The sequence below is a fragment of the Oculina patagonica genome, chromosome 1 (genome assembly GCF_052425735.1).
Source record: "Oculina patagonica isolate OP01 chromosome 1, crgOcupat, whole genome shotgun sequence".
Lineage (NCBI taxonomy): Eukaryota > Metazoa > Cnidaria > Anthozoa > Scleractinia > Oculinidae > Oculina > Oculina patagonica.
In genome coordinates this window covers 23,284,217-23,298,794 of record NC_135758.1, presented here as the reverse complement: position 1 = coordinate 23,298,794, position 14,578 = coordinate 23,284,217, and the positions used below count along the sequence as shown (strand labels likewise).

Sequence of the window (14,578 nt, the reverse complement as noted above, 5' to 3'; positions counted from 1 at the left end):
TCACGTGGCTAAGTGTGAATCTGCCAGAAATTTGGTATTCTGCCAGGGTTTCAAATAGTTATATGAGAACGTTCCGAAGGTTTTGTTATGGCACGCGTGAAGGGTGAAGAGAATAAAGACCTTCTTCCCCCCTCCAGGGGAGTTACTGTCCCGCTCTATCGCTGTTATACACGGAGTGACCGTCACGTAACACGAGCTGGGCGGAGGTAATTTTTAAGGGCAAAATTTTTTTGTAAAAGATTTTTCATATTTTTTTCTTGGCCAACCATACATACTTTCTCCAGGAGGTTGCGGCATTTTGCCCTAAGCCGCAGCCTCGCATTTAAACTCACTCCAGAACCTTTTTTGAGAAATTGCTTTACTAGCGCAAAAAGGACTAAAACACAGTTTAAAAATCTCTGGAGTTTAATCTTAAAAAATATATGTCGATATATGAACAAAATATATTTCATCTATATATCCTTCTGGGAAATTTCTACTCTTTACTGTGGTACTGTTCGTTCCGAAATTATTTTTACTATATTCTAATTATTTTTTTCTGTTTTATTTGTCTAACTGTTTTAGCAGTGGCTGATCATCACACGTAAACAACGACTGTACTTTGCCTCCCTTTACGTTCTGGTTCAAATCATTCTTTTATTCAAAAGTCTTCGTTGGATACGTGATTTCTATTTTGAAAATTTGGTTCAATACATCTCGCCAGCGGGAATTTCTATCGATCGATAGAGAACTTATGTGTAACTAATTAGATTGCAAGTTTTTCAACTGTCAGTCACTAGGTTATGCTAAAATAAAGATGGCGGGTTGTAAGGCTAATGGTCTTTACAAGAACTCCTTCATTCTTCTTAGGGTCACTCGAGTGGACGAGCGCGCGAGTTATTTCTCGCGAGGAGACGCGACGCGCGAAGGCGAGAAATACTCTGGCGTCCTCCCTTAAGCTGGGTTTACACGGGCAATTTTCATGTGATAAATTTATTTCATCGTGACACAACAATTATCGTCAGCAGTTCAAAGTCTAGTGCGCCAGTAATGACCTCCTTGGACGGCAGAGATACGCGCGCACAGTGCCCAGTGGCAGATAGGGGACCACAAATGCTGACGAAACATTTGCCACATTTCATGCGACGAGTCGTCTACACGAACAATTTTCGTATGTGACTACTTTTATTTGTCACGTAAAAGCTAACACGCCAGCCTCTCAGCAAATATATTTGTCACATAAAAGTAGCCAATTTTCCTGGTTTACAATAAAGACGAGACATCAAAATTGTCACAAAAACTTGCTCATGTAAACTAGCCTTTACACGCCCACTCGACTGACCCATCGAAAATGAGGAACTATGCCGTTGTCTAAGAGTTATTCAACCGGAAATTGAATAAACAGTAACTCTTAAGGTAAATTTGATTACAACTGGTCTTCTGTCTAGTCTGCCTGCTTATCAATGCAGCTGTACATGTGCCCCCTTATTTCTCTACTTCTTGGACGAACAAAAAAAGAAAGAGACGCCGTTAACAGGCCATTCTCATGCACTCACACTTTCGTTAGTGTTGAAGTGAATTTGGACGCTTGTCCACTAAGAAGCACATGCCAACGACCCTATCTGCTGCTAAAATCAATCTTCCTTTTAAATAAGATTGGTAACTGCTTACAATTTTATATCGCTACAAAAAAAAAACAACGTTCTGTTTTGCGATACGCTAGCAAGAATTTTTATAACTTTTCTAACTTAAGACATCACTTGGCCGACACACGGTTTGCTATTCTGTTTGATTCAGTAGTCTTTTGGTACTGTCAACCCAGTGCTAGTTAAGCATGCGTTGTGAGACCCTACTACCCCTCCCCTCAGTGCCTGTCAGTATTAGCCTTTCCCTAACGTATTCTGTAAAATATGAGCCGGTACGGTCGCGGCTCGCGTCAACGGAGGCGGGACGCGTCTGGCTCCTTGAGACGAGCGTGATGGTACTGTAGAAAAAATAAATAAAAATAACTTTTAACCTTACTGTGATTAAAATTAAGATTCTCCCTACAATATCGGTGCCAAGACAAACATCAGGTCATGAGAATAGAGAAAATAATCACAAAGGGCAAATTCTCCAGATTTATTATCAAATTCTTCCCAACTTTTTTTATCACTTGATAAGTGGTGACTTGGATTAAAGTGAAAATAAGTGGAGAAGTGGTCGCAAGTCAAATACTCGGAAAAAAAAATTTTCCGAGTTTCCCAACGGGAGTCGAACCCATGACCTTCCAGAATACCGGTTGGACGCTCAAACCACTTGGCTATGGGGGACTCATGGTGAGCGAAGTCATATACTGGGTTCTTATAACTCGAAAAAATCTTTTTTTCGAGTACTTGACTTGCGACCACTTCTCCACTTATTTTCACTTTAATCCAAGTCACCACTTATCATGTATTCACATTTATCATTTGGACATATTTGAGCCTGCAGTTGGCAGGACATGTGTCACATAAGAACCCAGTATATAACCTCGCTCACCATGAGTCCCCCACAGCTCAGTGGTTAGAGCGTCCAACCGGTATTCTGGAAGGTCATGGGTTCATCTCCCGTTGGGGAACTCGGAAAATCTTTTTTCCGAGTATTTGACTTTTTTATCACTGTTACTATAAGTAACGCGGATGGAGATCAGTATAAGAAGAATCTGTATGCTGACAATTGAGTAGCTAATACTACAAAAAGGTACTCTTGTGCAGAGTAACAACCCAGCTTGGATATATCGAAAATAAGTAGAACCAGTTTACCACCCGCTGACAAACTTCATACAGTATTATCCGAAAGACTACTGATTACGGATAAAAAAGTAAGCCTCGAGCCATGCGGCCCATACTGCCGAAGCTTACCTTGGTTTCTGTAGCATATAAAGCGGCTCGGAATATTTCTGCTCCGCCCTGAATGGGATGCTAGTCCATCGCACGGTCCCCCCCCCCCGCCATAATGTCGCCAGTAATTTTACAGTTCAAATAATTTTACAGTAATTTAACAAAACTGTAATTTTACAGTTCAAATAAACTTTTGTTGTTGTTGTTGTTGTTGTTGTTGTTGTTGTTGCCAGTACCCATTTATACACCTGGGCAGAGGGAGGCACTATGAGAGTTAAGTGTCTTTCCCAGGAACACAACACAGTGGAACCGCTTGATCCGGAGTTCAGCGCACTAACCATTCGGCCGCAGTGCCTTCCACTATTTACGGATAACGACGATTTTTCCACCTGAATAATTATGGGAGTTTTTTGGGCAAGCGTTTAGACTTTTTATGTCTACGGATGCAGGTGTGATATTTTTCTAAGCGAGTAAACGTTCACTCTTATATACTCAGACTAAAGGAAGTCTCTCTTCTCTACCACTGATCTTTAAACTAGAAGCAAAAAACTCGGGAGATAAAATGGCTTTGCTCTGGCCTTTACCTTAATAGCTTTAGCGCGGCCACCTTTTCTCCTGTGTTTGTCGCTCCTAATTTGCTGAACCACTAAGGAAAAAAACAGAACACCTTACCGTCTGGTCGAATGTTCTGATATGCCGGAAGAGTCCTTGCGTTTCGTAAGCTACTATCATCTCTCGTTGGTACATTTTCATATCCACCTCGTGCTTGAGGCGGAATTCTTGGTGGAAGATCTGGAGGTTCACTGCTAGATCTGCCAGGCCTTGGCGGAAGGTTAACATACCCTTCAGAAGCGGGCTGTCTCGGAGGTAAAGGCTCTTCTCCTTTCTCAGGAATGTTTTCGTATCCATGGACGTTGTGGGATACGGGCCGTTTAGGGGGCAAGCCTGGTGGACCTATGGAAGTAAATAAAAATAAATAAATCGTCCTTATTTTACGAGGGTAGCACGTAACAGTCTTGCGACTGACAAACCTGTGGCCCTCGGATTCCCGATCGAATTGGAATTTAGAAGTGTTGATTTTTGCGGAGGGAGGAAAACCGGAGAACCCGGAGAAAAACCCTCGGAGCAAGGACGAGAACCAACAACAAACTCAACCCACATATGGTACCGGGCCGGAATCGAACCCGGGTCACATTGGTGGGAGGCGAGCGCTCTCACCACTGCGCCAACCCTGCTCCCATAAAGTAGAAGATAAGTTCAAAATGGATCGGGTTCATTTTTATAACGAGTTCAGTGCTTCTTTTAAAGTAGCTACGTCACGGGTATTTCGCAGATTTTTGGTCTAAACTGTTTTGAAATGAAACCCATGAAAAACATTATCTTTGAACATCTAAAGGAAGATATAATCTTAATTTGTGGATAGAAATCAAACTTCGGCTATAAATATCGATTTTTTTCTGAAGACGCGCGGAAACAACTTGAAAAGTCTAGCCTCACTTCTTCAAGTTGCAATCCATTTCCATCCTAGTCATCCACAACCAAAGACGCTTAATAACAGTTTCAATGCTTTAATATAGCAATTTTTTAATAAAATGGACCATTATTTTTAGGTTTCCTACGACGCAAATATAAATTCTGGCTGTTTAAAATCTGTTAAAATCCCTGGCATAGCTCTTTTAACGACTGTGTTAGGCTGCGTTTCGCCTTTTTACAACAGATGTCATTCATTCCAAAGTCTCCTACGCATTGCGTGCCCATCCAAATAACCGCTACCAAGGAGACTAATCACTACAGTCTTTGTACCGTTTGGAAAGCGTGACGAGCGTGACGTACCAGGCGTGACAGAAGGAGCGTTGACGCGTTACTTATCAAAGACGCATACAAACCTGGTGCGGCACCTCGTCCACCCATAAGCTCATAACCAAGGGGAGTAGTTCGATTGCCCACTGGAAGTTTTTCTGAAAATTAAAGGAGCACGATTGTCACAGAAACATTGCTCAGGCTTGAAATTTACACTCGAAACACTTTTCAGAAGAACTTTTCTATTACAGTGCGGCTACTGTAACCGGGGTCACCCAGACAAAGTTAACCAATCACAAAGCAGAACTGAAACAAAAGATTTCTACATTTTTAGCTTCAACTTCTTCGTTCGCCACGAAAACAGATCGATACAAACTTTGGCCGTATGGCGGCGCTGAATTTTCAATTTATTTCAATTGCATCCGTTTTGAACTTGAGTGGTTGTGACAGCAACATTTGGAAGGTAAATATTAGCGATGTTTATGTAAGAGAAGTTCGAAACTGTGTAAAAACGGGGAAAGAAACGACCATATCGTCTGTGTCAATGGTCAGCAATGGTGCGTGGCGGAGTTCGCTCGTTTGTTCATATTGTAATCCATTTTCATCCTCGCCATCTTTGTTTACTCTCACTTCATGATAGGTTCCTGTTATTTTCTACTCTTCATTAGCTTTCAATTGGATGGACACATACAAGGCTTTGATCCACAGACCAAAACATTTTTGAGTTACCTAGGCACCATAATAATTTACTTGAGATTTATAAACTAAAACATACCTTTGTTTGGCAAATTCTCGTAACCATGAAGTTTATGAAGATCTGGCGATGTCACACGACTTTTCAAGGGTGGTTTAGCTGAGAAAGAAATTACGAAACATAATTTGTTTGGAAAATTCACATCGATTTACTTCGTTAGAAAGATTCGACTTATAAAGGTTTGTATGGGAACCCAACGGTTTTGTTTTAATATAGATCTGAACATTAACATTTTGCAAATTAAAATAAGCTACCCTGTTGCTGTGTTGTAATGTTGTAACACAATACCTTTTATTTGCAAGCTTGAGTCATGTTTTTTTTTGTTAGTTTGCAAAAACATTTATTGAGCAAATCACAACTTAAATTAAAAAAAACACAGCTTAAATTACATTATCTACATTGAGTTACTAATTGATCTCGCTTTCGGCTTTTCCTTCCCGCGAGATCTGGGAACGAGATTACTGAGTTGCTAGTTTCGGCAAGAGTCATGCTTACGGCCTCGTATGAGCTTGGGTAGCCTGTGGCCTAAGGCATATTGTTGGAAGGTAATTAAAGGGACTATGTCACGGGGATTACGCAGATTTTTGGTCTAAACTGTTCCGAAATAAGTGGTAAGAAACTGTTCCCATGAAAAACATTATCATTGAACATTTTACTAAAGATACAACCTTTGTTTGCTAGAAAGAATAGATAGATTCGGCTATAAATGTTGATTTTTTTTTTGAAGGCTCGCGGAAACAATTTGAAAAAGGTTGGCTAACGTTTTTCAAATTGCAATCCATTTCCATCCGAGTCATCAGCAGCCAAACGCGCTTTTAAACAGTTTTTGTGCTCTAAAATAGCAATTGATAATAAAAATGAACCATTATTTTTAAGTTTCGTACGATACAAATATAAATTTTGGCTGTTCAAAAATCTGTTAAAATCCGTGACATAGTCCCTTTAATGCAATAGAAATGGAGACGCTAAATGTGATACCTCTCTGTTGTTTATCTGGAAGGTTTTCATATGAGTGTTTTGTTACTCCTCTTGGGGATACTGAAAAGAAAAGTGACATTTGAATGTAAAAACTAAGGTGTTGTGTGGAAAAAAACAAGAACAAAACAAAAACCTCTTAATAGGTGTACAGGTATTACTTACTGTGACCACTGCCGCTCTCGGGTGTTAGTCTGTCTTCACATCCTGGTACAGGGGGACGTGCTGCAATAGTAAAAGCAACTTAACTGCATGTAAAACAGACTTCCTTAACCTTCCTATGTCTTCGGGTCGACATTGGAAAATCTGTGGAAGACTTCGGTTCAACTCAAATAGTCTACGAATCAACTTCAGAAATTTTCGGGTCAACTTCGGAAATAAGACTTCGGAAGTCTTCGAACGACTTCGGGTCATCTTTAGAAAGAAAAGCAATAGGTACTCCTAGGGAGTACAAATACTGCTTTCATGCATTACAATCGGAATACAGTAATTTTGTTGAGTGTACTATTATGATAATTATTTCAGGGGAAAAATAAAATTGGGTGAACACAGTAATAATTATTGTAAACACCTCTTATTTCTACCGTGCAAAAAACTACCTGCTGCCCTGCAGTTTAGAAAGGAATTGAATACCGTATTTACTCGAATAAGCGCCGCGGCGCTTATTAAATTTTTCGCTTTTTAAGCGCTTATTCGAGGGCGGCACTTATTTGAGGGCGGCGCTTATTTTAAATTTGGACGCCACAAAGAATGTAATCTTTTACAGTGATTGAAAATATCGTCTTTTGATTGTCAGTATTCGTCTCTTGCTGAAGAGAAAAGTGACGATGATAGCTGTCCTGGCAAAGTTCGTGGCCTTCACAACATTTACAAAACCATTTATTGTTAGAATGCTGGATAGAAAAACTAATGGGCGAGCGGTAAAACAATCACTCTGAACTGCAAAACATCGCTTTTGATGGAAAGAAATGTCTAAGTTTGCTTTAGGTTTGCTTTGTAGTGCAGTTTTTTAATTAAACAGAATTCCTCGAATAAGCGCTGCATCGGGGCTACGGTGCTTATTAATTTTTTGGTCCCAAATGCGGAGCTTATTCGAGTAAATACGGTAGTTGCCTGAATGGGAGTCGAGGCTAACAATATAATACAACAGTGAATAGATGAACTTACGATCCATTTTCAAATAACTGTCTCCTGAAACAGCCTCGACACCATTATCCACTGCATCTGCAATTTGCAAAAAGGAATGAATATTGTTAAATCTGGCGTCAAAGTAGGCAACTATGTTAAACCAAACAATCATGGAAGGGAAATCTTTGTTTGTTTAACTCTATGCTTTCGCCCTTTTTTCAGTTCTTAACGGTTAACATCAGTTTGAGGAACACTACAGTCGAAGCTCTCTTAACGGACACTCTCGTAAGCGGACAGCTCTACCTACGGCCGCCTTGTTTGAAACCCTGTTTTACACTCCCATACTGACTCTGTTCTTTTACATTCTTGTAAGCGGACATTCCCGTAAGTGGCCGCGGACACTTTCAGAGATTGCGACTTAGACTTTTTTCTTTGTTTTTAAGCCCCGTAAGCGGACACCCCCAAAAAAATCCAATTAAAAAACTCTGTATTTTGTTTTATCAATCAACTTCATAGTGCCGTTCGTCACAATGATTTTACAGTAATTACAGTACAATATTTCAGTGTTTGTTTTGTCATCATCCCTGTCCGTCCGGTTATTGTTAGCTGGGTAAGCTCCCATAAGCGGCCAACTATCCACTACACCTCTAGTGGCCGCTTTCGAGAACCATTCTCATAAGCGGCCAGCTCCAGTTACGGACACTTTTTTCCTGAGGGTGTCCGCTTTCGAGAGCTTTGACTGTATTATTAACCAAGCCAATGAAATAGCCAGCTTCAAAATCGTAGACCACTTTGTACTCATCGGTAGAACAATGCAGGGAATGTTTAATTACAACATATCTTTAGCTGATTAAATGTAGACTTAGGTTTGATTTCCTGCAGCACTTGAAGGGGTGGGGTGGGGGAGTTCCAAAAGTCAAACTTTTTAAAGGAAAGTATGGGGATTAACTGAAATTTTTAGAGGGGTGGGGGAGATTCAAACCAAAAACCTTCTGTAGGAGGGGTAAGGATATTTTCTGGAACAACAAATCCAGGATTCAGTAGGGGAATAGTTCAGTTATGTTAAACTAATACCTGCAGACGAGATAGTATTTAAAACCAGTTTCTAGGTTTTTACCGCGTAGGTTTCGCATAATTTTCAAAATTAACATTATCAAATGATAAAGAAAGATGTATGTTTTAAGCTTGGTAGTGATAAACATTACATCTTTCTCATACATGTACTTAAACTACATGCAATGCAATATGTTTGACAAAATGTATATTTTCTGGTGACCATGCAGCTACATGTATTGTAGTATTGCGGGTCCGAGGCCTGGCCGGGGTGCTGCGTTGTGTTCTTGGGCAAGACACTTTACTCTCACAGTGCCTCTCTCCACCCAGGTGTATAAATGGGTACCAGCAACATAATGCTGGGGGGTAACCCTGCGATTGACTAGCATCCCATCCAGGGGGGAGTAGCAATAATCCTAGTCGCTTAATGCTACGGGGCCACTTAGCTCAGACACAGACTTTACCTTACTTTTACCAAAGCACATGAAAAACACCCTGGTCACTGGGCATGTTCAGTATATGCTTAATTCTAAGACAAAGTTGTTCTACCTGGTTCCTTGCATAACACTGGTTTCATTTCTATATCTTTTTCTTGACTTTTGGTGAAGTATTTCATTAACAAAGCAAGATTAGGAAAAACCTTGTCCTGCAATTTAAGAACATTAATTTTTGGCTCAATAAGAACAATATGCATACAGATATATATATATATATAAAAAACATTTGAAATCTATATATTGGGATGAAAGTCTTTTTTTATGGGGGCAGTGAAACCTCCCAAACGATAACAAAACAGACCTGCCAACTCTCACCTCGAGGGTAATGAAACATAAGTGGATGAGTTGACCCAGGATGCAACATTTAGGAAGTAGGGGAGGTTGAGGAGGGGGAGGGGAGGGGGGGGGGGGAGAAGACAGAGAAGACAGCATATTCTTTATAAAACCCTAAACATAATTATCAGAAAGAGGTACTGGTAAGCGTATTTCCAAAACTATACAGTATGTAGAAGCTACATAATAATCTGTAACTAAGTGAGAATCTACAAAGAAAGTCTGTCAGACTTGAATAATTTTCTTTTGAAAACTGAAAAACAAAACATTACTAGTTTCAAACTGATAGCTAGATGCTTATGTTTTTGTTACCTCATGGTTCTTTATTACAAGGTTTCCATCAGGTAGCGTTTCAATTTTGTGGTGTCTGAATTTTTCTCTGTGTCTAGGAGATAAATCAGCTTCTTGTTAGTGGTTCATGCCAATAATAGCAACTACTACATAGTCCATAACATGATGCAACTAAGAGTACTGCTTCTCTCTTTGAAAAAAAAATGCTACTCTAAGAAACCTCTTATAAATACCCCCACTCCCCTTCAAATCCACACCATCCACCTTTCTCCTTAAAGATGAATAAAATAGCCACTCTTAAAATTAAATTGTTCATAACATACCGGTAATGCAGCTTGGAGTACTGTTTCTCTCCTTGAATGAAATGCTACAGTACTCTAAAAAACCTTAGTTTCTTTTACCACCCCTCCACTTCAATCCACACCATCCACCTTTCTTCTTAAAGATGAATAAATAGCAACTACTACAATTGTCCATGAGTAACATGATACAGCTCGGGGTACTGCTTCTCTCCATGAAAAAAATGCTACTCTAAAAAACCTGTCTCTTATACCATCCCGCTCCCCTTCAAATCCACAGGGGAGACTACATGTACATGTATCTCAACAATTTAGGCTGGTTTTCACTAGCGAAAGTGCTTACGATCTGGTTAAAATTGAAAATCGGAGTCCAACCCTCCAAGTTTATTTTTTTCCTTTGTGGCCATTTGGCCACCGGCTGCTCAGGTTTGGTCGCCAGTTAAAAATTTTAGTCGTTGAATTAAGCTCACGCTTTCAATTCTTCTTCTCAATAAATTTCAGTCGCCAGGCTGGCGACTTTGGTTCCAATTTAGTCGCCAGCTCCAAAATTTAGTCACCATGGCGAATAAAATGGTCTTAACTTGGAGGGTTGGAGTCCTAAAAGGAGTCATGCGCCCAACCGAATCAGAGTAGGAAGAATCAGAACGTTTCTAAATTCTTGCGATTCCCCTTACTGGTATGACTCACCTCATTGTTTGTGATCCAGTGAAAACTAAATTGTCTGCGTCAAAAGCAGAAGTGATCAAAGAACAAACCAATCACAATGTTAGCTCTCATTCATGCCCTCCAAGTACTTCCTTTTTGCTTTTGACTTCAACAAGTTTAGTTTCACTGGATCATAGACCTTATGCATAAATGGTTGTCATTCATTTATTTTCTGTTGTTTTGGTCAAGTTTCTTAAAACGCTGATGGTGGCACTTAACTATAATTATATGAAATATTATGCTATAATAAATTTCTGAGGTTTCAGTTTTTTGGGTTAAATGACTGCAAAGTTATGACTCATTCAAATTTAAGAGATTTGTATGGAAAAAGTCACCCTGGCCTGCCTAGCCTCGTTTTCATGTTTTTGGCAATATAAATGTCCTTGTAACTTCACATTAGATTGAAAGTATAGCCTTTAAACTTCATACACTGATTTACTTTGACTTTATCTTTAAGTTAGAGTAATTTAATTTTGTTGACAAATGATTCTTCTAGGAGCCGAAAAATTAACAGCTGCCATATTTGCATTGGGTTATAAGCAATGGGGTCCTAAATGGAATCAGACACTTTGCTTAGAACACCGTCGGTTTGATATTCACTAGATTGTAATGCTTGACAGGTCTACAACATGCGTTGTTTACACAAAAATAGTCAAGGACTGACAGATTATTCTCCCAACGTGACATATTCTTATACTGGGGGGTGGGGGAGGGGGTTAGCTCTCAGTTAATTAAGCAACAGGGATATTTTGCTCTCTTTTCATAAGCACTTTTAAAAAGTGACTTTTGCAAGCTTTTTCTATTCCTCGCATTATCCCCTGCTGCGTGTGTGCCCTTCCACTTTCTGTCATACCTATACATGTACAGTCAACTCTCTCTTAACAGACAACTCTATAAGATGGACATGTTGGTCCTGTGTTGGTCCCGTCCCTGCCGTTTTTCAGTCATTTTACTGTAAATAAACTCTCTATAAGACGGACACCTCTCTAAACAGACAGTTGGAGCCAGTCCCAACTGTGTCCATTTTAAAGAGAGTTGACTGTATAGAATTTCAGCACCTTTGGAGTCTAAGACCATTTTAATAAAATAAATAATTTTTGAACACTTCTTACTGTACTGTAATATCTGGCATGCCATTACACAATCACACAATTGAAAAGCAACTTACCTCAGTGAGATGGTGTAAGCACCAGGCTTTTGAACTGTTTCACTGTTACGCACCAAAAAACTGCCAGGAGTATAGTCTTGGAGGACCTTTTCAGATTCCTCCCTTGTTATCTTACCAAAATACCACCTATAAAATGATGAATACAAAGTACAGTCATGCACCATCAAGATTTGTGATAGACTAAAATGAGGCCCTGCCAGGGTAAATTCCGACAAGCGACATGGCCCAAAAAGTAGCGACAGCACATAAAATAAAATCGCGACAATCGACAACGCTTATGGAAAAACTTAAATTCCGACAAGGACAAGCAATTTTCCTTCAATTTACTGAAACAGCGACACGGAACATTTTTAAATTCAGACAAGCGACACGAGAACCCCCCTGGCAGGGCCTCTAAAATGTGTAGTTCCATAAATTATCCATACAATGTACCTCCTCCCAGGCTTTTAGCCAGGAATTAAAAAGTGGGAGTCCAAAATTTTTATAAGGCCTGACTTTGTCCCCATAGGAGGGCCTGAGGATCATGCAAAGTGTTTTTCTGCAGTAATTCAAAATCCACCAGTAGTGGCCTAAAACTTGAAAAAGTCAGGCCGACATTTTCAAGTTTGAAAGTGTTACTTGGAAAAAAAAATCACTTAAAAACCATTGATTATGTTAACTCACGCCTTGGAGAATGAATTTATGCCCTTCTTTATGCCCTTATTGATCACTGAGTGCACCCTCATAATTCAATCATAGTTTACACAAAAATTCAGAAGACTTCTCGTGATACTGCCCCTTGAAGGTAATTCCCTAGAAATAGAACTGCTCATAAATTTCCAACCAAACTTTGCCAGTTGTTTGTTTACCTTAAGGGAAGTTAAATTGTGATAATGTATTATTGTGCCATTAAGAAATTGATCTGTATTCATTTTATGGAAAAAATTTGAAAACTACTTTCAAACTAAGAGAGAGTCTCCGAACTCGTTTATGAGAAAACGATGATTTATCTCTCTCGTGAGCCAAGCCACATAGAAAAAAAATGCCATTTTTTTATGTGCGCACGCTAATTACGTGTAAAATTCTGCGCAGTAAGGATGCGCAATGCAATACTATAGGGAATCGCTTTAATGCCATAAATGCTATATTCACTGCTCAGCTGGTAATGCTTTACTTACGGAGGTGTTTCATCTATAAATTCATCATACAGTGGACCCTCTGATGAAGCCTCAGCTCCTTCTGATTCAGGTCGACTGCTCTCCTGATAATAGAAGAAGAAATTCAGTTTACCTTACTGGGCTTTTTAGTAATGTGGTACACACAAGAATATGACATGGTGAAACTCTCTAAACTTGACAATATGAAACCCAAAACAAGTCCTTAACCCTTTAAGCCCCAAGGCGACTGATCTATTTTCCTAAATCAATAATACAGTGTATTAATTAAATGGATGTCCATGTATGATACACCATTTGAAAGGTATTGATAAGAAAAGTTCATAAAACATGTCAACAAATAATAAAAAGTAATGGCCTTGAAAGAAATGGCTTTAAAACGTAAAAACAAAAAGTTTAAAAATGTGCGTATCTCTGTATATAGTAGGTATACCCCGAAACTATAGCTTATTGTGCAGCTCTCAGTGTTGTGGTTAATTTCAGTTATGTTGCATCTCACAATCAAGTCAAAAATAGGGGGGAGGAGCAATTTTATGTTTTCAAAATGCAGATCTTTCCAAGGGAATTTTGGTGACAAAAATTCAAATTGATCAGACAAAAAAAATATTGACCAAGTTATGACCTCATGTGCCAAATGGCACTATCAGGGCTTAAAGGGTTAAGTCGTTATACAAATTACAGTTCTCTCAGCATATCTCTCACAAGGTAAAATACAAAACAAGCTCTACAATAGGGGCCTATAATCAGAAAAGTTACAAGTTAATTACAGTTCAACCCGTTTTTTTTCAAACCATCAGGGGAAACAAAAAATAGTTCGAAATAGCGGGAGTTCAAAATATCCAATAGTTATAAATGACTGGAGGGCAAATCCAAGAGAAATGGCTTTTAGTTCGAAATGACGGGCAACCGAGTTCAAATTAGTGGGATTCAACTGTAGTTATAATTTTATTAATAGCTTTTCTGATTATTTAAAAGAGATAAATACCTTTAGTTGTTGTTACTTATTTTCACAGGACTTAAATTTGGGGATTTACACAATTGCAGAAAAATGACGCAAAATTTAATACCTTACTGTAACAGTTTACATGTCGAATAGCAGTGTTCATGCTCTCTCTCATATAAGAGAGAACAGTCTGTTGCCCAGTTTCCGGCCGGTACCAGTTTCCGGCCAAAAAATACATTCGTCGGTTATTTTCGTAGTTATCTTTTATTTCCGTCCACCGAAGCTTTCCTACAGAAAAAGGAACATTTCCGCTACAAATTGATGGTTTTGGCAGGCTTTTTGGTCAAGAAACGGACGAGCAAGGTCAAGCTTTTTTTACGCGAGTAAACGTTAGGCGACTAATTTTTGCGCTTTTCACTGCACATTAAAGCTACCGTACATAAACAAAGAGCTCGTTTCGTAGGAAACTTTTCGAGAAGCTTCGTAATTATTTGACAGAATTTAGATTAAAGATGAAAGTGATTAGGGGTTCTGTCATCACAAGCCAAAATTCAGCTGTTTCTGAATTTCAGAAGTCAGAGTTTTAACAAAGATTTGGACTCGCTGTGCCAGTTTCCGGCCACCAAGTAGCACATTGC

General features: G+C 39.2%; 1 protein-coding gene across 2 annotated transcripts in view; it reads right to left on the bottom strand.

The window, feature by feature from the left end:
• Nucleotides 1–387: 387 nt before the first annotated feature.
• The window catches only part of LOC144635958 (uncharacterized), a 30,534-nt gene continuing 16,343 nt past the window's right edge, over nt 388–14,578 (bottom strand). For both annotated transcript variants that reach the window (XM_078495122.1, XM_078495189.1), the window contains 11 exons: nt 13,001–13,083; nt 11,844–11,969; nt 9,693–9,765; nt 9,100–9,196; nt 7,537–7,593; nt 6,535–6,594; nt 6,373–6,432; nt 5,416–5,493; nt 4,727–4,798; nt 3,513–3,794; nt 388–1,963 (listed from right to left, as the gene is read on the bottom strand). In XM_078495122.1, the coding sequence (XP_078351248.1) occupies nt 1,860–1,963; nt 3,513–3,794; nt 4,727–4,798; nt 5,416–5,493; nt 6,373–6,432; nt 6,535–6,594; nt 7,537–7,593; nt 9,100–9,196; nt 9,693–9,765; nt 11,844–11,969; nt 13,001–13,083 (1,092 nt within the window). In that variant the 3' untranslated portion in view covers nt 388–1,859. The remainder of the gene's footprint in view (nt 1,964–3,512; nt 3,795–4,726; nt 4,799–5,415; nt 5,494–6,372; nt 6,433–6,534; nt 6,595–7,536; nt 7,594–9,099; nt 9,197–9,692; nt 9,766–11,843; nt 11,970–13,000; nt 13,084–14,578) is intronic.